Source organism: Medicago truncatula, chromosome 4, assembly GCF_003473485.1.
Source record: "Medicago truncatula cultivar Jemalong A17 chromosome 4, MtrunA17r5.0-ANR, whole genome shotgun sequence".
Classification (NCBI taxonomy): Eukaryota; Viridiplantae; Streptophyta; class Magnoliopsida; order Fabales; family Fabaceae; genus Medicago; species Medicago truncatula.
This window is the reverse complement of record NC_053045.1, coordinates 38,606,711-38,630,737: the sequence shown is the minus strand read 5'-3', so window position 1 is coordinate 38,630,737 and position 24,027 is coordinate 38,606,711. Positions and strand designations below refer to the sequence as shown.

Genomic DNA, 24,027 nt, shown 5'->3' with positions numbered 1-24,027 from the left:
CATGTCCTCAAGAAAATGATAAACAACTTGAAATTGGTTCAGAAGTACCATATCTTAGTTCAAACGAGGACATCAATGTATTTTGTTAATGATATTTATTGTGGTATTTTGGTTTGCCAATGTTAGTAAATACAGATATCAGAACAAAGTCAAGCATATATTTTGTATCTTAAAGAAGCAACATAATCAAGGAAGTGAAGAACGCTCTTTTATCAAGGATGATGATTTTACAAGTACAAGAAACTTGTTGATTTCTTAAAGGGGGTTTTGCAACAACTCAATATGAAGAAACTTCTCAAGCACTACTAATTTGAAGAAGACTATGAAGATAAACCAGATATTTCAACAAAGTCGCTGCAAGTAAACTTTTGAGTAACTAGAACAAATATTATTTGACTTTCTTCGTCTCATAGATGATTGTCTTTATGAGGGGGAGACATAAATGTGTTCTGCACTCTTTTTCCCTTAACCATGTTTTTGTCCCATTGGGTTTTCCTGGTAAGGTTTTTAACGAGGCAAATTATCATACACAAAAGGGATATTGTACTCTTTTTCCTTCACTAGAATTTTTCTCCTATTAGGTTTTTCTCTAGTAAGGTTTTAATGAGGCATATCCTCAATGGACATCCAAGGGGGAGTGTTATAAATATTAATAGTGGATGTCCAAATAGCAAATGTGTTAGTGGGCCATACTACTAGGTTATTGGGCTTAGTTCATAAGCTACTCTATTTCCCTATAAATAGAGTTCATTTGTAACATTGATAAATACATTAGTGAATAAGAATACTGCTCTTATTCTCTCTCCTTCTCCTTCTCTCTATTACTCTATTTATTTACTTATTTTCATAACAGTTTTTTTTTTTTTGGAATTAAGTACTAAAGGCCATAATCATCGTCTTTGTTGGTTTTGGTGAGGTGGCTCCCCGTTTCATACTTGGTAACTTTTTTGTGTGGAGAAATAGAAGAGATTTAGTAAAAAACAATGATGGATTTGCTTTTTTTTTTGGTTACACGATGGATTTGCTTTAATCATATAGTAAATTTTATTTCCTAGTATTTTTGTAGTAAAATTTTCATTTAAGTTTAAGTTGATCTTTTTTTTCTTTCAAGTCTTTCTCTAATTAACTCTTATTTTAATATTATAGATTCATATCTTAAGCGTTATTTAAAGGAAGTTAAAGAAGAAGTATCTGTAAAAAAAAAAATTTACCGCTGTCATTTTGGACAGATTGTTGTTGATGCCTTCATCAATATCCTAAAATTGACAATATTCCTCATTCAAAATCAAATTGTGCTGCTCACAAAAGTCACCTCTTGGGGATTTTGTTTATCGGATGTCACTTATGTGAGTAGGCATGACAACAAAACCCATGTCCATGGGTATCCGTCCAAACCAACCACAATTTGACGGGTTTTCCCTGATTTGATTGGGTTTGGGTATGAGTTTGGATTTTCTCCGATTTTAAAATACGGGTACGGGACGGATAATGGGGATATATGTACACCTCGAACCTATACCCAAACCCTACCCGAATGTAGAAAGGTCATATTTTTGTTTTTGTTAAGGGGGTTGATAATGATATGCCATGTTATTTGGTTTGATGATTGTCATGATATAAGAACTTTCACGAATAGTTAAAGGAGCAACCGAATTATTCGGTAACAAAATGTTAAAATAAGCGCAAATTGTTGAATAATGCATTACAACATTATCATTGAAGCTTAAAAAAAAACATTTTTAAAATTGATTCACTACGGGAACGGGGATGTGGTGGGAATACCTGAACCCATTGGGGACGGGGATGAGATTCAATTTCTCATCCCCGTTGAGATGGGTAGGGTAAGTATATGGAAGTAGGGGATGAGGAAGGCAAAACTCATCCCCACCTCTCCCCATTGCCATGCCTATATGTGAGGGGCTTGTATATGATATTTTCACTAGTCTACGTTTAAAATATCAAATCAATACGTTAACGAAGGGAAAAATAATACTGACAAAGAAGCTAAAACGAATGTTTGTTTATAGTTAATGTTGTCTTTTTTTATAGTTACTCTCTCTAATGTACATATTTAATTCATACATACTTAAAGAAGGAAACAAAGAAGAAAAAAAATCATGCTATATATATTTTTTTAATTTAAACGGCAACTAACCCTACAAAGTGATATGAAATAAAATAGTTACTTTTCAATATTATTTTGGAGAAATTTTTATGTATAATTTTATGGCTTAAATATGTAAACAAGGGATTATTACGTTGTATTTTGCTTCTATGTGTATTGAGAATCTTTTAACCATACCATAACCTAGGCTTAATACATGCTTTGGTCCCTTAACTTATTTTCGGATTTCATTTTGGTCCCGTAACTTTAAAGTGTCTCAATTTGGTCCCTTATGTCTTCTGCCGTTACCTGTTTTGGTCCTCTCGTTAGTTTGTTTTCAAAAATAGTTAACCCTTGTCCACATGTTATTTAAGATTGGTGATCAAGGGCTAGATTTGAAAAGTACACAAATATACAATGGGCTCACAACATATAATAATTTCTATTTTTCTAAAAATATAAATTTAAAATCACCATCAATCTTCATCTATTTATATATTTTTAAAATAATTTGTATCCAGATTTTTAAAAATTAAAATATTTTTTAGAATTTTGTAGAAAATTTTTTTTAAAAAAAATCTGACCTTTTTTTTTTAAAAAGATTTTATAAAATTCAGGAATATTTTTTTTTTCTTCATATTTTTCAAAATTAAAATATTTTCCAGAATTTTGTAGAAAAAATTAAAAAAACCTGTTATTTTTCGAAAAAAAAATATGACATTTTCTATAACCTTTTTAAATTCAGAATTCTGGATTTTTTAAATTAAAATATTTTCCAGAAATTTGTATCCAAATTTTTAAAAATTAAAATATTTTCCATAATTTTGTAGAAAAAATTTAAAAAAACATTTTTTTTGGGGAAAAAAAAATCTGACCTTTTTTTGAAATTTCGTAAAAAAAATTATTTTTTTTCAAATTTTTATATCTTGGAAAAGATTTTATAATTTTTTTTTTCTAATTTTAAAATCTGAATTTTTTTATATATTTTTTCAAATTAAAATATTTTCCAGAATTTTGTAGAAAAAAATTAAAAAAACTTTTTTTTTTTTTTTTCGAAAAAATTTTCGTAAAAAAAAAAATTAATTAATTTTTTTTAAATTTTGAAAATGCTTTCATAAAAAATCTGTAATATTTTTTTCTTCATATTTTATAAAAAATATCAATTTTTTTTATAGATTTTTGGCTTCAAAAAAATCAGGTGTTAATCATTCACCGGAGGCTGCAATACACCTACATGATCCAACGAGTTCTATTTGAAAAATAGATCAAACAGTTAAAATGTAATGGATAGGATCAAAAGAGGTAACGACAAAAGATATAAGAGACTAAATTGAGACACTTTATAGTTAAGGGACCAAAATGAAATCCGAAAATAAGTTAAGAGACCAAAACATATATTAAGCCCATAACCTACAATGTAGGTCATTCTACTAGTTCAAATTGGATTCAAAAATAATTTGTTGAAGGTCCAAGCTAAATGCACTCTATAGTCTTGTATTCCCACGAATGAATAAACACAAGAGACAACGATGATACTCGAAAAATATTCTTTCAAGTCCCAATACGTGGCTAAGAGGTGCCTATCTACCTACCAAAACCTAAAGCTCTATTTTCATAACTCAAAACTAAAAGAGCGGAATGCAACAAAACAAAATGGAACACAACAAAATAGAACAAAAAGGAGATACCATTTTGTTGTTTGGATATTTTACGATGGAATATAACTAGTTTCATATCCCATTTTTTAGAAAATTGACAGAACAAAATGAGCTATAACTTTTTTATTCCAATTTTCCTTTTATTCAAAAAACATTAATAGTTTGAATAAACAATAATAAGAACTAAAACAAATTACCTTTCAACATCTTCATAGTATATGTAAAACATATTACATAAATTTTGCCGAAAGGATGCAAATGCAACAATCTAAATCTCTAATAATTACATAGATTCAACAAGCCAAATGTATTGTGATGATCGTCCTAAAGTGTTTTTGAAACACATTTCTTTTAGCAACTAATTAGTTTTCTGGCTAAATAAATCTATAACAACCAGATAACATTATTTGATGTTTAAATCCAAATGCAAAAACAGTAAGCAACGTTGGAAGAGAAGATGAGGCAAACAGTGAAGGAATAAGGAAGGGTGAATGAGTGGTATTGGAGGAAATAAAGTGCACATTCAATAATGAAATAGAAAAAAAAAATAGGATGTAACATTTTTTTTGAATAAAAAGTAACATAAAAAGCTAATGATTCAAGCTTATTAATTAATATGCATAAAACGCAAGGGAAGCTATTTTTTTGAAATAAAAAGTAACACATTATTTTCAAACCAGTTTAGAACTAATAATGTGATGTCTCGTGTTGACAATTGTGAACCACCGTTATCAAAAGATCAAGTGTCTACAGCCGCTAAAAAAAATAAAAGAGATCAATTGTCTGTTGATTCAATGGCAAAACACCGCAAATCGAAGAAAAATACAATAGAGGAGGTCAAGAGTCGTTTGAGCATATATGAGTTGATACTTGTGACACTGTTCGGAGAAGAAAAAAATGTAAAACAACCAAGGATGCAGTAATTTAGTAATTGGACAAATAAATTAATTTGTTATTCGATTTCATTCCACCCAAATTGAGGGAAAGCAAAATGAGAGTAAGCAATAGAATATGATGGAATGCATGTCATTGAGTTTCCATTCATATTTTTTTGAAAGAGCAATTTTTAATGAATGATAAACTAATGCCAATGGTTAATATATTTTTCATTTAAGAATATTATAACAATAAAGATTGAATTTGAAATATTCATATAAACGCTTTCTCAATACAATTTTTTAATTCCTTATATGAGGAAAATTTTGTATTATGAATAAAAAATTAACCCACAAAGTTCTATCCTCCTAATGTATTCTATTTCATTCACTTGCTTCTTCATTTTTAAGGAGGAATGATATATGAACATCATTTTTGCTCCTCACAATATTAAAGGGTGTTGCATTAGTCGTACAAAAAAACACAACTCTTTTTCAATAGGCCTCTCCTACCCTTGGAAGTTCAACTTCCAAACAAAACATTAGTTGCTTTTCTATATATGGTATCTTACGCTTTCTATCATACATCAGCGCCTGTAGCTCAGTGGATAGAGCGTCTGTTTCCTAAGCAGAAAGTCGTAGGTTCGACCCCTACCTGGCGCGTCATTATCATATTTTTGCACCCTCCTTTTTTTTTGTTTTTGTCTAAACGTGAAAAAGTAAAAAAAAAAAAAAACAACGCATGCGTGCGTGCAAGTTTGCTACAACTTCGATCGCGTTGGTGTAAAACTCTAAAACCCTTACACATTCACATCACTAGTAAAGTCACGGTGCACTGTGGCTATGGCGGTTCCTTTTCTTCTCCGTTCACTCTACTCCTCCACACGAAAATCATTCACCTCTTCTTCACCTCTCACTCAATCTCCCTCTCGTTACTTCCCCCGCTTCTTCTCATCCTCATCCGCCGCCGCTGCCACCTCCTCTCCCGCCGCATCACTCGATCCTAACCGCCTCCGTAACGTCGCCGTCATTGCTCATGTCGACCACGGCAAAACTACTCTCATGGACCGACTGCTTCGTCAGTGCGGGGCTGATATTCCTCACGAACGCGCCATGGATTCCATTTCGCTTGAACGTGAGCGTGGAATCACCATCTCTTCTAAGGTAAGTTTAGCTTTTTCAAATCCAACACGTTTTCTGAGAATTGAAATTGATTTAATGGTTGAGTCATTTTATTTTTTTTCTTCAGGTTACTTCAATTTCGTGGAAAGATAATGAGTTGAATATGGTGGATACTCCTGGTCACGCTGATTTCGGCGGTGAGGTAAATTTAGATAAACTGTTTGTATCACAAATGCACACTATCAGGATAAGCGCTTGTCGATAAGTTTACGTAAACTATTTCTATTGATAAAAGACCAAAGTGAAGTTGTTTTTATAAGCTATCTTGGATAGTTTATGAAATTAAGCTGAAAAAGCTTATGAAAAGTGTCATAAGCTGTTTTCACAAGTTCTCCAAAAAGTCTCAAAAAACTTATGCTACTCCATGCAGGTCCTAGTTTCTTTAACTGTAGTAATTGTACCTTTGGATTGAAATTTTAATTGCATAGCCTATAAGCCTAACATGGTTGATTGATTACCAAAAAATGGTTTTGTTATTTTCAAAATAAAGAATCACGTTAACGGCGGTATGTTAGGTCGTATTTCGATTAATAACTTATTTTAATTAAACTCCGAGTAGCTTATAGCATAAGATATGTGTTATTTCTACACCAAAAAATAAAATAAAGCCAAACTGTCTTCATAAGCTACTTATGAAAATAAGCTAAAAACAACTTAGGGATATGTCAGAAGTTGTTTTGATAACTCTTCCAAATTGTCTCCCAAGTGTTTACTTAATTAAGCTAATCCAAATTTGTTTTTTTTCTCTGTCAGGGTTGAACAAACTCTTTTACTATTAAATCATCAATTTTGTTTTTGTTTTGAATGTGAATTACTATCACTGAAACCTACATATTGGTTGTAGTTTGATTGCACTTACTATTTTTGTGTTTGGTTCACTACTAGGTGGAACGTGTAGTTGGTATGGTTGAGGGAGCAGTTTTGGTTGTTGATGCCGGGGAAGGTCCACTGGCCCAAACTAAGTTTGTTCTTGCAAAAGCCTTAAAGTATGGGTTGCGACCTATTCTTCTTTTAAACAAAGTAGACCGGCCTGCAGGTTAGTTCCCTATTTTTCTAACACAGTATCTCAATATCATTTTACGAAGAATAGAATTTATGTCGATGACATGATTTTATGATGGTATACATGTAGAGAAATTTAAAAACAAAGGCCAAAAATAGCGGCAGCTGCCTTTTTCCAATCTTTCTAATTGCTATCTCATTTTTCATGTATCCTCTTTGTCTTCCCCTTCCTGTTCTCCCTCATGCCACATTTCACACAATAAATTTGATCCTAAGACTTTCTCAAATTTCTATTACTTTTAGAAGTGAAACATAATACTATACAGTAATCACATGAAAGTAAAAAACTATTTAACTGTCTCACCATCATTGTCTTGTTTGCATTTTTAGGTACTTCTACTGTTGTGATCTAAGAGTGCATTTGATGCACACAGCGTACTAGAGTCATAAACAAGAATAAAAACACATTACAAACAAAATAATGCGAGCTCTACTTCAGTATTTTTGTATTGCACAACCTTTATTTCATGCTAGACATTGCAGTATATGCATGTATATGTACATATACATATGTGACACGTGAGTTAGAAGGCGTAATTGTTATATCATATATTCAGCGGTGTTTTTGTGTGTATAGATGATTATTTTTAATGTTATTATATTGGGTCATGTTAACTTGTGCCCTAAGGGCACAAGTTAAGGAGCTTAAAATAGAAATTAAAAATAAATTTTATATTGGAAGTATAACTTTTGCAACTTTTAAGACATTGAATGCACAAGTTCCAAAAAAAACCTTCTACATTTGGTTTCTTAACTTGTGCCTCAAGGGCACAAGTTAACATTTCCCTATTATATTTTATATATATAGAAATTGCATGCTATTTGTGTTAATTTTGTGTGTCTTGTGTACATCACACCTCATATTTATAGTAGTATTTACAATTAGTACATTGAATGCTTTAATTACTTAGCACTAACCTAGTAAGTCGCAAAATCTAGAGTTAACAACAATCGGTCTAGGGACTTGTGTGATCTAGGATTAATTAGCTTAGGAAATATCTAAATCTAACACTCCTCCCCAAGCTGGAGCATGCATGTTATATGCACCAAGCTTGTTACAAATAGATTCAACTCGAGGACCTCTAAGGGATTTAGTAATGTCAGCCAGTTGGTCATTTGAACCAACTAAATCTATAATGATTTCTTCTGAAAGTACCTTATCTCTTACAAAGTGACAGTCGATCTCTATGTGCTTAGTTCTTTCATGGAAAACTGGGTTGGAAGCGATATGTAGTGTAGCTTGGTTGTCACATATTAGATTCATTGCCTTGACATCTCCTAATTTGAGATGTTGGAGTAATTGTCTTAGCCATAGCACGATATTCAGCTTCAGCACTAGACCTTGCAACTTTGTTTTGTTTCTTGCTCCGCCATGAGATCAAATTACCTCCAATGAGGACACAATACCTTGAGGCGGACTTACTATCTGCTGGTGAACCTGCCCAATCAGCATCAGAATAGCCTACAGCTTCGGTGTTACCCTTGTTTTCCATAAATTAATCCTTTACCTGGTGCATTCTTCATATACTTAAGAATGCGAATCACAGCGTTCCAATGGTCATCACATGGAGCATTTAGAGATTGGCTAACCACACTAACAGCAAACGTAATGTCTGGTCTGCTTACTGTGAGGTAATTTAGTTTGCCGTATCTGCCAGGGTCTTTCAGTGGCTCCCCCTGACTTGGCAGTAACTTGACGTTGGGATCCATAGGAGTGTCACTAGGTCGGCAATCAAGCAAGCCAGTTTCTTCAAGTGTATCTATCAAGAGCATATTTTCGCTGAGTAATAGCCACACCAGTCTAGGGACTTTTGTAATCTAGGGTTAATTAGCCTAGGAATTATCTAAATCTAACAATACACATAGTATAGAAAGAGGAGAGAGAAGCGAGAGGGAGAGAGAATGATTGTTGAGTAGAAAAATGTTTTTCTTTTGTATTTTACGCTGTGTGGTACCTGAGACAAAAAGCTTTCACATATCTTGTTGAACAGTAAAACATTAGAGTTTTGTCTTGTGCACCTGATATCTAGGTTTGTAGTGTCCCATGACTGTTTTAATAATTAAACATGCAATGAATTTTTTTCGTCTTCATTCCCTCATTTTAAGCAAATCACACATGCCCTAAACCTTGTGATTTTTACTTCATGTAGTTACTCAGGAGATATGTGATGAGGTTGAAAGTGTGGTGTTTGATCTATTTGCGAACCTGGGTGCTACAGGTACACAAATGAACACATATGAGGATTATGCTTGATTTTTGTATTTCAAATTCTTGTTTTCTGAAAGTTATTTTTTTATTTGTACCTATAGAGGAACAACTTGACTTCCCTGTTCTTTATGCTTCTGCTAAAGAAGGATGGGCATCCACCACATATACCAAGGATCCTCCTGCCGATGCCAAAAATATGTCACAGTTGCTTGATGCCATTGTATCACATGTCCCCCCACCAAATGCAAACATTGATGCACCTTTCCAAATGCTGGTTAGTATTTAAAATATTGACGAATTTATTATTGTCTCTCTTTCATCTGATAAGCTTCCTTTCGGGGAAGTTGCATTTTTGATGCAGTGTTTCTTTTCTTTTGTTGCCAATGCACTTCCCTTTTATCAAGTGCAGTTTATATAGAGGATTCAGATGGCTCGATCCTATTTATATTAAATTTTGAATGCAAAATGAATGTTGTTCATGTTTCATTACTTCAAAATCTGCATCCCTATTCAACTAATTACAATCACAAGTCACAACTAATTATAAGAGATAACAAAAGCACTATAGTTTAGGAAAATCTGGTCTCATTTCTTCTTGTATGAATCCTCTTAATTGTTGTTTCCTGGTACTGTTCTTGGATTTATATTTTCAGATCAGTGAAAAACCATGCTTAATAGTGATTTTCAGGTTTCAATGATGGAGAAGGACAATTATTTTGGGCGGATTTTGACTGGACGCGTGCATTCTGGGGTTGTTCGTGTTGGTGACAAGGTTCACGGACTACGTAACAAAGATTCTGGTGCTGAAAAGATTGAAGATGGAAAGGTTTGTAGACTTATGAGCTCTCAATTACATTTGTAGTTGGATAGAATGGTAATTTGGTCTGATACTATGGTGATAAATGATAAAAAGTAAATAGTTTTTAATTTTCTTCAGTCAATGTGTAATTTATTGAACTATCCACTACACATTCTTACTGTTCATTGTGCAGACAAAGCTTGAAAATATACCTGTATCATTCATTTTGGAAATCATCTATGGAAACTGTAAATAGCTCCTTAAATACAAATTATTCCCTAATGTAATAACTGAATTGTTGAATTGTTTTGTTTACAGTGTCGTCTCTTATTAATTAACAATAACATTTATGAGATAAATATATCTTGATCTTCTTCTACCGAAAGCACTAATTTCACGAGTTTTCATTTAAAAGGTGGTGAAAGTGATGAAAAAGAAGGGTACAACCATGGTTGTAACTGATTGTGCTGGAGCTGGTGATATAATTTCAATTGCTGGTTTGTCAAGTCCATCAATCGGCCATACAGTCACTACTGTGGAGGTATTTACAAGTTTTCATATTTATGCCTCCTTTTTTATAGCTTAATGAATAAGGCCATATGGCATTTAATGCGACCTTCATGATTCCCTTTTTCATTTCTATTTTTTATAAAACTTTTAAACCAAGACACAAAGTTGCTTCAGTAGTTAATATTGCAGATAACTTCAAAGTTCAAACAAGAGTACCAAACTTTAATGATGTCAAATTAGGCTCTTGAATACCAAACTTAATGTAGGGCAATCCAAGAGTAGTCCTCTTGAATACCAAACTTAATGTAGGGCAATCCAAGAGTAGTGCTCATCTGATTATCTGATTGATGGGAAATTCAACATCTTATAAAAAATAAAGTGTCTCAAATGTTTACCCTACCAGTAAAGCCAAACACCCTAATTACCTACTCCTATTATTGGTTAGAATAAGATAATCCAAACCAGAACAAAATCCTTGAATACAATAATAAAACCAAATAGTCTAATATGCACCAGTTGTTTAATAATCTCCTAACCAAAACCTATCCATTTATTCGCTGGTTGAGGTAAACAGTAAGCTCTTGATTATTTCATTTGTGTTTAATTATCAATTTTTATGTAACTAATGTCTCTGTATTTTGATAACTTTACTATCTTGGAATTGGTGACATTAGTAACTTCGTGTTTTTATGCCTTAGATTATGTCTGCATTACCGACAGTTGAATTGGATCCCCCAACAATATCGATGACTTTTGGTGTAAATGACTCCCCATTAGCTGGTCGTGATGGTACTCATGTAAGTTGTGTTAACTTTACTTTCTTTGCTGCTTTAGTTGCTTCTGTGAAAAGTTCTGTTGGAGATTTCCCAAATCCAAATTCAGACCCGACCCTTTGTCATCATTGAAGTTACATTATATAGTTTTTTCCATGAATAGTTTTTATATGTTATAAAATTTGTAGTTATTGTTTCTATCAAGTAAATAAGCTAATGCTGGATTTTTGTAGTTGACTGGGGGAAAAATTGGTGATCGACTAATGGCTGAATCTGAAACCAACCTTGCCATAAATGTGCTTCCAGGCATGTCAGAAACATTTGAAGTTCAAGGAAGAGGAGAACTACAGCTAGGTCTGTTCTTGTTTCTTGAAATTGCATACATATTAAAACTCTGATTCATTTTGTTCTCAGGCAGCTGCTCAAAGCTTTTATGTTAACAGGTATTTTAATTGAGAATATGAGGCGTGAGGGATTTGAGCTATCGGTCTCTCCACCTAAAGTAATGTGAGTTTCTGAGGTTTGAAGCTTTGAAATTTTGGCGTGATTATAAGTTTTGACTTGATGTGGTTTTGCATGCCTAGTGCTGTAAGTTTTTTGTGTATATATCTGTGTATTATTGCTTATGTTTTGATAGAGACTACTGAAATAAAGACCAGCTCGCCTAGAAAGCTTAAGCTATATAAGGGGAGGATTAGTAATGCTCAAATTATTTTTGAAAAACAGACTGCTAGAATTGATCTCCTAAACACTTGGTATAGCAATCTAATACCATGTCAGGGACCTAATTTCTTGTTAAGTTGGAGCCTCAGGACTGGTTTGATATCCAGTACAGAAATTATATGGAAAAGATAGAAAAGGACAAGAGAAATAGTAGTCAATAGTGGTGTCATGCATAAAATTAACCATGTGCTTCTTTATACACCACTATTCTAAATCCAGTACAAGCCCAGGAAATAGCACTAATAACACAATAAGATTCTAATAATAGATACGAAATTTCATGAATTAATCAAAAACAAATAAGCAGAGCGCTGGTGTTCCTCAGGGAAAGTTTTGAAGGCTGCTTTTTCATTTTTGCATTCTTTGTATTCATACTTCTCTTAACTTCATGTTAAACATTCTTGAAAGCTTTGCCAATGCAAAATGTTCGATCTGGCCAAATTTCATATATTGATTGATAAGTTCAGTGATTTTGGTCAAATTATATGATATGCCCTATGACATCATTTAATCCAAGTGGCTGACCCTACTTAGTGGGATAAGACTTGGTTGTTGTTGTTATTCTGTTTTAATGTCCTTTTGCTATGGATTTATTAGGTATAAAACTGACAAGGGTCAGAAACTTGAGCCAATAGAAGAAGTTACAATCGAGGTAATAATTCAATTTGGTGTTCATAGAATGCGTGTACACGAGTTTGGACCTTTGACATCATAACGGATAATATCCCAGGTAAATGATGAGCATGTTGGCTTTGTAATGGAGGCCTTGTCTCACAGAAGAGCTGAGATTACTGACATGGGTCCTGTCGCGGGAACTGTTGGCCGAACTAGATTGTGTTTGACTTGTCCATCGAGGTTGGTTTTGTTGTCTCTTTTTTTCCATCTTGACTTTATCTCTTCGATTTATAACCCCATGTACTGTACATATCGCAGGTAAAGAAATTTAGATGTATTTCTTTTTTTATTGAAACGCAATATATGTATATATCTTTGCCCCATCTTTCCCCCCTTCGTGGGAATGATGATAACCTTTTGCAAACCCGGTCACTTTCTTAAGTAATCTTGTTCTGAGATGATTAAAAAGGAAAGCACGATATTTGTTTTTTTTTTTTTTTGAAGAAGCTAAGGAAAGCAGGATATTGAAAATCTAAGTGGATGGATGTCTGTCAATTACTTCATATAATTTTTCTAGTTTTTTTCTCACCCAAAAATTGCTTCTGGCATCATGGTTGGTTGTGGATGGCACATCTTATAACTTCGTCGAGATTTCTGGTTTACTGTTTGGTCTCAGAGAGCTAATTGAGTAGTTTGAGCTTTGGGAATTCAGTTCACTACTGTCCATTTTTTATCGTATATAGGCAAGAAGAGGGAATGAATATGGTCTATAATATGATTGATGACTATGCTTTTTGATACAAAAAGTTAAACAATAACACAATCTTATTTATACTAATGCAAGACTCAAAATCCTAATTGAATAGGGTAACAAATCATGATAATAACATAACAAATATGGAAACTAATCTAAGGAGATAGTCTAAAATACAGATAAGTAACTGAGCCATTCTGATTATCTAAGATAGTCAGATAATATCAAGAATATTAGAAAATATTTCCATATTTTTTAACACTCCCGAGCTAAAACTTAAGCTTGTTACAAACGTACCCTTTGAAAACCGAATAATATAATATAATTTGATATTGAAAATAAGTAGAGAGCAGAGTTCAGACCGTATTGTGGTTGGCACAAAAGCTGAGGCTAGACTCCAAATGGAACAAATAAATTGGTGGCAAACTGCACTTGAGACAAAACCAGTATCAAACCGCAACTGAGACAAAACTGCAACCAAGGCAAACTGAATGCAAAACCACGGTTGCAACAATACCAGTGGCAAACTGTAATTTAGACTAAACCAGTGGCAAAATGTAATTTAGGTACAACCAGTGTCTTGCAAGAAACACGTTCAATCTAGGTTGGATTAGAGAAACAAGGATCGATCCATGGAGATCACAAGGAGGTGCCGCTTGAGCTGCAAACGGTGGTGAAATGAAACTCAAATGAGAGATTCACAAGCTAAAAGTGGTCTGAACAGGTAGGGCTGGCAAACAAAACATGACCACATTGAACAGACAGCATGAAGCTGGCGTGTGGAGCTCACATGCTGACTAAAACAGAAACTTAGTTGCCAATGAATGATAAGACAATGATGGTTTTAAAATGATTATAAATACAGTAGACTCCCAATATCATATTGAAGGTACTAGATCTTGGACCCGTAAGATGCATGGGAAAATTATATTTTATAAACAATATTTTCCATTTTTGAACAAAATCTTGATAAAATTATATTATATTAAATTAGCAATATGCATTAATTGCATTACAGTAAACAAACCAATCAAATTTAAAGCTGATATTTTAATGTTTCACAATGAAGCTCAAAATTGTACAACACATCCCAGTGAGAAATATACAAGAGCATTTGTTTTTTTTAGGCAAATATGAACATAGCAGCACAAAATGGCCATCAAGTCTCGTTTTGCAACATTTTTTATAAATCTGGTTTTTAGAGACAGATGGTATAAGGTTTTCGATATGGAAAGAAGTGCAAGAATAAAGACTTTGAATTATGAATTTGATATGATTTGACAATTATGAATTTTAATAAAAAGGCTGAACACTAGCCTTTAACTATACTAGTACATGACTCCAAATCCTATTTAAATAGAGAAACAAATTATGATAACAATATAGAAACATGAAAACAAATCTGAAGATATAGTCAACGATTCTCTAAGATAAGAAACCGATTCTATTAAATAATCGAGGATGATAAAACATTTTAATATTTTTTATCAGGCATTATTGTTAAGTAACTTCTTTATTATTGTTTGTTCAGGGGACTGGTTGGTTACAGGAGCGTGTTCAGCAGTGAGACACGTGGAACTGGGTTCATGCACCGTGCTTTCCTCAGTATGCATCTCCTGCCAAAAAGTTTATTTTCTTCTTCTTCCAACTAGCATGGAAAGATGCCGATTTTCAGTATGATTGTTACATGTTTTCCAAATCATGCTGTTTAGCTGCCCCCATGATTTAGGTTAATGCTCATTCATGTTTGGCATGCTGTTTAGCTGACCCCATGATTTAGGTTATGCTCATTTATGTTTGTGGATCATTATGCATGCTTATTGGAATAACTTCTCATACTATTTTTGAGCACTTCGATTTTTGCAATGAAGCTATTAGAGTTGGTTTTATACATACGCCCTACATCCATACATATATTTTATACTGTGCATTATTGTAACCTTGCAGAATATGAAAAATTTCGAGGCCCTCTTGGCAATGTGAGGAAAGGAGTACTGGTATGTTTGTCTGCTGCCTGTCTTAACTTCAAAAATTACACCGAGTTACTCACATGATATAGTTGTTATAAATCATAAAACCGTTTTGAGACAGCTTTTTGTCAAGTTTTCAAACATGTGCCTACTGAATAATGTTCCCTTAATTGAACAGGTGTCGGTGGGTTTTGGTTCAATCACATTGCATGCATTAATGAGCTTAGAAGCTCGTGGGACTCTTTTTGTATCTCCTGGAATGGAGGTAAGAGCCACTACCTTCTGCTATTTTTTTTTAGAAGGTAAAGTTTAGAAAAAACTGAATTTCAAGGGAAATACTTTCTTGTCGTGATTTTTCTTGCGGAAAATAAGCAGGGGATTTTTATGTTCAAATTATGCTCAAATACTTTGACCTTTTAATAATAGTGAAACGCGGGAAAGTGTGCTTAATTTAAACGACTTTATACTGTTTCAGCTTTCATCTAACTTTTGCCTGCACATATAGTTTCTCGTACATGCTGCCTATAATACCTGTTCTTTTGTTTACAGGCATATGATGGAATGATTGTTGGAGAACACTCACGGGATACAGATCTTGATGTAAGAAGAATTCTTAGCCTAACTGCCAGTGGTACGTCAATGTTGGTGGCAAACTGACAGACTAATATAAATTGCAGGTTAATCCAGTGAGGGCCAAACAACTTACAAATGTACGCTCTGTGAACAAGGATGATACTGTGAAGCTGATTCCTCCTCGCCTTGTATGTATTTATGGGTCAATGTTATGCCATTAAATCTTGCTTATTTTAGATAATTGAGAATTCTGATACTTACTTAATTCATAATTAAAGTGCATTTAAACATCAAATGTCCAGCAATGAGTTGAAGGGTTCATCATTTGATAAGACATAGTTAGGAGTTCACATGCTTGGATATTTAAAAAAATCTTTATTTTGCTCAAAAAAACTAGGGTGACATGTGTGTTTGGTTTCGAAGAGAAGTTGGAAAGACAGAAATAGGTAAGACAAAGTTTAAGAAGAGAGAAAAAGAGTAGATTTGATGTATTGTTTGTTTGGTATAATAGAAAGAAGAGAGAAATAGAAGATAAAGAGATGTTATTGTTTTTTAAAAAGACAAAAATATCCTTGATAAGATCATAAGACAACATTATAATTTATGATTAATTAAAAAACCAATGGCGACGCGTCGACCTGCTCTTGCCGCGGGAGCAGCTCAAGCAGTCCGCCAACAGCTGACGCGGATTTTCCTGCGGAAATTTATCCGCAGAGCTGCTTTTTAAAAAATTAGAGATCCCCTTTTGTTGTTTCTGTTGGTTTTGGGTAGTTAACTTGTTTTTCCCCTTGTTGTTTCCTGGTGTTTTAACAGGGGTTTGTAATCATTAGTGTTAGAGACTTCTTAGTCTTCTTCCCTCTTTCTTCTCACTTTTGAAGAGAAAACAAAAGGGTATGGGACCCGTCAATTATTCTTCTCTCTTCTCAATTCCTCTTCTTGCCAAACAAGAGAAATCTCCAACTTCTCTTCTCTTCTCTATCCCTCTCCTCTATTTCTCTCAAACCAAACAAAGGCCAAAGCAATGAAAACTTACAGGCTCAGTCTGTGCAGTGTTTCCAATATTGCATCTACCTGTATATAACATGGATGCTTTTAAAACCTCTGATCGAATAGTTAAAGTTTTTGAAGTTTCTGTTTGTTTAATTATTTTAAATAATGATTTGTAGCTGAGACAATACTTCCTTATTTTTTTAGGTTACATGGTTTAATTTCACTAATATCAGCTGGTGAAATAGAAAATTATCAATATTTTAATCATGCTTTTGTTTTATAGTCGACCTCACTTAGTGGGATAGACTTGATTGTTGTTGTATTTTAATTATGCTTTTCGCGTTCTTTGCATTTCTTGGATTCAACGGTGCTGTTATTGCCAAAATCTTTCAAGGAATCTAGCAACTTTTATGTACTAGACCTGGCATCATTTTGTGGCTGTGTGAAATATTTTGTTTGTGGCTGGAAAGTAGTTAGCGGAAGAGCCTAAGAAGATGATGGTTCTTGAGCTTAATATGTTTTCTTACACCTGGTGGTTTTTTGGTTGCAGATGACACTTGAAGAAGCTATAGGGTATGTAGCTTCAGATGAGCTTATCGAGGTACGTTCTAATCTACAATTTATTAATGCTGTAAAAAGTTTTATCTGATTTTCACGATGAAAATATGTTAAGGGTGCTTCATCCCCAGCCCGCCTCCACTCCATGCCCAGTACCCAATTAAACAAATTGGTTCTGCAAATACCATGATGTTGTCATATTTATCCTCTTAAGATTTTTGACATCAAATAGTCCCCCGATGATTATAGTGTAGAGATATCAGTCCTCAAATCTTTCCCCCTAAAACTAGGATCCTCAAGTTTCAATCAGTGTCTGTCAAATATTGATCATGGTGGCACCATGGCGGATATTGGTGGTGGTATTTGGGCTCTCCGGCACGCCCAATTTCGGCCAATATGGCGGGATTTTCCGGATTATACTGCCGCCACAAAGCAACCAGAATGGCTGGATTTTCTCTCTTCGCCATGCCCCACCATCCGTCATCGACAACACTGGATTCAATAATTAACTCTAAATTTGTTCTGCTGTCATAGTTTTAGTTATATACATGTATGGATTAATTTGGTGTCTTTATGTAGTCTAATTTTGTGATTTTTTTTAAATTTATTTATTGAAGTTCTTCTATGAGGACAATTTGGTTCAGAAGGGAATAATGTTATGATAGAAATATTTAGAAGGCTAATGTGAGGAGACCCTAATTTGACGGACAAATTGAGAGTTTACTTCATTACAAAATATCATTGTGGGGTTTACTCATAACAAATTATCACTTTGTTTTCATTTAAAGACAGAGTAAAATGCCTGGCCAAAAAAAAAACAGTAAAATGAAAATAATGAGCTGGAAACTAAATAATATTTCAAACAAAAAAGACCTTGTTGAGATCAAATGGTCATCATCCAAATAAGGCAAATATGTACCCTTTGAATGCACGTTGTTAAATGGAATAATGGAAAAAGGAAAAAAAAAACAGACAATGTTACTGTGACAAAATGCTATTATCTGATCGTTTTGATTGTGACATTTTTTCTGGCATGAAGGTTACTCCAAAGGCAATCCGGTTACGGAAGAAATACCTTGATGCTAGCAAGCGAAAAACCATGAGTAAAAAGCCAAAGGAATGAAGAGGACAAAAGGCCAGATCAACGGGGAGTTTTTCCTCGATTAAATTTTGTAACATTAAATTATTCAGCATACAGTATAGTCGTCATGAGCAAAAGTCTTCGTCTTCAAGTTCTAACTTAATTCAAGTACTGTATTACAGGCACCTCATAAGAAATATTCTTCGATAGTGAGAAATAAAGCCAACTCAATTTTGTATTTCTAGGAAATAATTAGTGATTGCCTTGCTTATTGGCTTGGAAAGAAGTTACTTACATTGTTATGTAATGTATCAAGTGTATTTTTTTTTTGAAGATTAAACTTCATATATAAACTGGTCATAAAGGCAGTTTATTTTGCTTACATTTAATATAATGATTTATATTTACCATGGTCTTTCTTGCTTTTGAAGGTATAATCATTTTGTTAACATGAGCAAATTAATACTCGGACAACTATGAAAATGTTTGTTGGATATTTGTAAAGTACGCAATTACGAGATAAAATTGTATATTCTAGTAGTAAGTTTCTGTTTATATTTGTTGTATATTCTAGCGTTTAAAAAAAAAAATTGTTGTCATCTTAAAGGCTTGAGCCTCCATTTCGTCTAAAATGTGGATAGATTGTTCTTATTGTCAATATATTTAGTGTCATCTAAAAGGCTTGAGCCTCCATTTGGTATATCGTTGAACAAGTTGAACACGTGGTCTACAAATATTATCATTCTTTTCCTGCTGAGCTAAAGAATTTCATATTTAAACTGAAAACATACAAATTCCGATTTTGTCACGCGAGGACACAAATATTAAGTATATTATTTTTAGAGCATGCTTGAACTTTTTTATTTTTTTTTTATTTTTTATGTTTTATATAAATAAAATTCAAATATACTTTTATAACATTGATTGCTTCAAAAATGTAGTATCAACAGTAGCTGACTTTCATTTTGTCATATATCGAGAGTATCTACCGTGGAACACTATAGACGGCAAAAAAAGAAAATCATTGCTGTCATTGATGTGCACTTCAAAACTAATCCAGGTTCCTCGACATACCTATCAGCAAGGTAATGGTTAACTCGTTAAATGTGTGTTTTTGAACTGAAACAGCGCAGCAAGAAAAGCAAGATGCTATTTATATAACAGGTACGGTAGTGTTCCATATACACGAAATGCTCGCCTATTCTGTCATGTAATAGGTGATGTGCAAAAATTAAATGACCCGATCAAACTATTTGTTGTAAAAAATATTTAATCAATTTATCAATTTCAATTCAATTGTCTATCTAGTTTTTTTACAAGACAATATTGTTGATCTAACTTTTTTTGACAAATGAGTTGTAGTTTATAGACCGCAGAAATTACAAATGAAAGGAGTGAACATATAATTTCGTCCATAAGCCACAAGTCATGATTTAAAAAGATCACTTAGAAATCATGACATATTATAAAAATACCAAGAATTTATATTGTTGGCACGTCTACAATGACACATTTATCTATTATAATTCGTTAGGTTAACGATTTAGAGTTATTTTTCCAATTTTTTTACCCTAATCAAAATCAAATAAAAAATTATGTCAAGTGATGTGACACTTTTTTGTTTGATCATATAAAAATTTAGATTAGAGGACACACATCTCATGGAAGATCAAGGAGAATCATCAACCTCATTGACGATTAACAATAAAATTTATGTATAACCTATCAACAACTAAATTTCAAACTAAAAATTAAGACACAACAATCGATGAATCGAATATCCAACCATGTGTGTCAGCTGCAATTGATAAGATTTCCATTTTTTTTCTTAGAGACATGGGGTGTGTTCGGTAAAAAAAAGCTATAAGCTAGCTGATAGCTGAAAAGCTAGTATATAGCTGATGGCTGATAGCTTATAGCTGAAAAGTTAGCTGATTAAAATTAAAAGTGTTTGGTAAAATTAGCTGTTGAAGTGAGTATAAATATAAAATGACATAAAAGGACATGCTTGTTTAATTTTTTTTAATATCATATATATAATTTTTATTACTTAACACATTTATTTTTAAATATTTAAATATATTTCAAATTATTTTCATCTCCAAAATAATAAATGTATTTATGAATTTAATCGAATTTTTTTATTTAACAATTTTTATTTTATTTTTATGAATTTTATTTAACTAAACTTGCTTCACTATTATAAATTTTATATAAAATTATACATTATATGAATTATGAGCAAAGTAAAAAAAAAACAAAAAAGTGGACAAGAAAATTTTAAAAGCCATACATGGTAAACATGGTTAGTTGAAGAAGATAGTGGGTAGTTTTTTTCTTTATTATTATAATAAAATAAAATAAAATTAAGAAAAGGTTAAAATGGGAAGAAAGTATAAAAAGCTACAAGCTATAAGCTAAAAAGCTACTTGGATTAGCTTATTAAAAAACGCTATAAGATAGTGAGAAAAGCTTTTTACCAAACACGTCTCATTTTATCAAAACAAGCTTATAAGCTAATCCAACAAGCTATAACTAGCTTTTTTGTGTTACCAAACACAGCAATGGTAGTGTTAGTTTAGGTCAAAAGGTCACATTAATGTGTATGTTCTCTAACAATTTAACTTAACAAATGGAACTTTTTCGATTGATATGTTACAATTTTAGGTTGTGTTTGGTAACACAAAAAAGTTAGCTTATGGCTTGTTGGACTAGCTTATAAGCTTGTTGGATGAAAACATGATGTGTTTGGTAACAAGCTTTTTTCACGAGCTTATAACTTTTCTTGAGAAGCTATTTCAAGTAACTTTTTAGCTTGTAGCTAGTAGCTTTTTATACATTTTACCATTTTTAACCTTTAGTTTTATTTTATTATTTTTTATAAAAGAAAAAACCTACCCACTAGCAAGAAAAAACCGCCCACGTTTTACCAATGCCTCTTTTTATATCTTTTCTTTTACGTAGGGTTCATCTCATCTCTCTGTTCAATCTATAAACCAATTTTTTATTTTTATTTTTACAAATTGAGAGTATACAGTATGTTGTTCTTTATATTGCACACATATATCATATTTATTAGTGCTAGTTTAAAGAAAAATATATAACTTTCCATAAGAAATTGTAAACTAAAAAGATATGATTATCTCCTAAAAAAATACGATAATGAAGTTAATTAAACAAATATATAATTTGAATTCATATATCACATATAGCATTGTAAGGGAAAAAAATTATAAACATAATTTATACGAAGAGCAAACATACATGTACTTTTATGTCATTTTTGAAGTAGATAAAATAGTCACAAGGAAGGGGGATTTGAATTGTGACCCTTTAAAAATTAACCTGTAACTTAAAATTAATTCTCAAGTTGTTTACTTGGAATAGTTAAGTTAGTGAAGTGACTTCAGAACGTTCTGAAGTTCTTATGCAAAAACAGTTTAATAAAGTAAATGTTTTTGTGTGTGTGGTGTATACTGAAATTAAAGAGTATAGGGAAGAGAGAAAGAACACTCAAAGATTTATAGTGGTTCCCCCAATGTTGGTTAGTCAACTCCTCACAATCTTGTGAGAGTTTCCACTATGATGTTTGAGATAACCTCTCAAATCCTTGCAATCTTTGTTCACCTGAACAATTACGCCAACTGTATTCTCTAAGCATCAGCAGGCTTGTACCTTCTTGCTAAGTTACCCACTTAGACTTTTACAATTTCTGCTCAAACTAACACTTTAATACCCCTAAAGCTAGATGAGATTTTCTTTACTTCTTGCTAAGTTACCCACTTAGACTTTTACACCTTCAGCTCAGACTAACACTTTAGTACCCCTAAAGCTAGATGAAACTTTACAAGATGTTTGGAGTTTGAAGTTTGAGAAACAAACAGAAGAAGAATGGAGGGAGAAGTTTATCTTTAAAAAGATAAAAGAGAATTGATTTACACTTAAAAAGACTTATTGAAATCTTTGTGATGATCAATTTTTTGCTAAAGCTTCACAACAATGTTCTTGCTGTTTTTCTTGTTGCTTTGCAATGGTGCATGTTATGTTGAGGTCTTGATCTCTATTTATAGAGTTCTTGAGCCTTTGTAACCGTTGGAGAGTGACCAATGGTCTTGTGCCACGTGTCCTGGGACCCACCAACTTTCACTTGAAATTCTGGGCAAACTGAGATACTTCAAAATGTTGTTGTGTTCTTAAGAATACTTCAGAATGTTGTTGTGTTCATCATGATCTTCATCTGGGTTCATGGGGATGAACGGTCAGATATGCATCTGGGCTTTATCAGATGAATGTCACATGAATTTCTAGGTTGTACTATGAAGATTGTTCTTGTACGATTTCAGAATGTTGTTAGGTCAGATCTTCTTTGAAATCTGTCTTGGAACATGTGCAGGATCTCATAAAGTGGAGTTGTCACTTCACTTCCATGCTTTAGGGGATTTGGTTTGGTTTGTACAGTACCAACTCCCTTATGTGTCGAATTCCTGTTGAATCAGACTTGATCTTGCTTTTTGCTTTTGCTTTTTACTTTCCACCAACTGTACTGTTCATGACAGAAAAAGCATGGAGCAGGATCGAACTTTTTGAACTCAGGGGACTTCAGAATGTTCTTTTTGTTTCACTTAGGATGATTTGTAAGACTCTTATTTGATGTAATCAAATTCTAATAGAGGAACATTGATGAAGTGCAGCATGGAAAACATCTAGGATGATATTCTTAATGGAATCCCAATGTTTTGTACTTCAAATGTTCATAGTCTTGAATGAACATTGAAGATGCCCTTTTTGACTTTAATCAAATAAATGCGTTTATTCCTTGATTGATCTTAGTCAATGTACTTTACTGGGCTTTTATTTAAGTCACGTGAACCTTGTATGTTATTCATTTGGTTCATGAATTTCTGGGTTTGGTTCTTGATGTTCATCATAAACAACCTTCTGAACTCTGTCCAACCTTCTGAACTCTTTTTAACTTTCTGAACTCTAACTGAGTTCTTAAGTCTTTATGTCCTTTAATTCTTTGTATCTTGGTATGCTTTAAACTTTGTTTGTGTCTTGGTCAATCACTCAAGAACGCACAAATACCAAGAACTATCAAAGTCCATTAATCCTTTAATCACCATAGATGCCTTTAATGATTTCTTGATCCAAAGTCAAAATCATTGTCTTCATAAGATATGTTCATGTCACATCTGTTCTTGCATGTTCTTGGTGTGGACATTGATTTATGGATTTGCTCTAATGAACCTTCTGAGCAACCTTATGAACAACTTTCTGAACTCCTTCTGGGTTCATACATATGAACTTCAGAATGTTTCTTCTGGGTTCCTTCCTTTTTTACGGTTGTACTTTGTGCTAAACATTCTAATGTTCTTCGACACTTTTAACCTTATGAAGATTGTCTATTTATTTCCTTCAAAAACTACTTGAAGAATATAAAGGAGAAATCATTTGTTTTGACAAACAAGATGATTCTTTCTTTGAAGTCAAAAAGAATATTTATGTGCATCTAGTTCAATATTGCTTGTAACAGATGACTTTAAATATTCTTGTTTATCCATGAAATAATCCGTTATGATTTCTAGAAATAT

General features: G+C 32.8%; 1 protein-coding gene and 1 non-coding gene across 2 annotated transcripts; both read left to right on the top strand.

Moving 5' to 3' along the window:
- Positions 1-5,227: 5,227 nt before the first annotated feature.
- TRNAR-CCU (transfer RNA arginine (anticodon CCU)) lies at positions 5,228-5,300 on the top strand. Its single transcript has one exon. It is a non-coding gene; the product is annotated as a tRNA-Arg (tRNA).
- A 103-nt stretch (positions 5,301-5,403) lies between these two features.
- LOC11419376 (50S ribosomal subunit assembly factor BipA) lies at positions 5,404-18,846 on the top strand. Its single transcript, XM_003607492.4, has 19 exons — positions 5,404-5,801; positions 5,887-5,961; positions 6,705-6,855; positions 9,032-9,100; positions 9,192-9,364; positions 9,779-9,916; positions 10,305-10,430; positions 11,098-11,196; positions 11,406-11,526; positions 11,616-11,679; positions 12,493-12,547; positions 12,626-12,750; positions 14,796-14,869; positions 15,212-15,261; positions 15,413-15,499; positions 15,784-15,834; positions 15,912-15,995; positions 17,348-17,398; positions 18,395-18,846. Exons 1-19 carry the CDS (start codon positions 5,481-5,483, stop codon positions 18,476-18,478), a joined length of 1,998 nt encoding a protein of 665 aa, XP_003607540.2. The 5' UTR covers positions 5,404-5,480; the 3' UTR covers positions 18,479-18,846.
- The last annotated feature ends 5,181 nt before the right edge of the window (positions 18,847-24,027 follow it).

What these genes read in the sequence shown, in the direction of transcription:
- LOC11419376 (XM_003607492.4), top strand. Translation starts at nt 5,481, where the DNA reads ATGGCGGTTCCTTTTCTTCTCCGTTCACTCTACTCCTCCACACGAAAA. An exon ending in ATACAGTCACTACTGTGGAG is followed by an intron (nt 10,431 to 11,097) that starts GTATTTACAAGT and finishes TTTATGCCTTAG; the next exon opens with ATTATGTCTGCATTACCGAC. An exon ending in CTGGTCGTGATGGTACTCAT is followed by an intron (nt 11,197 to 11,405) that starts GTAAGTTGTGTT and finishes GGATTTTTGTAG; the next exon opens with TTGACTGGGGGAAAAATTGG.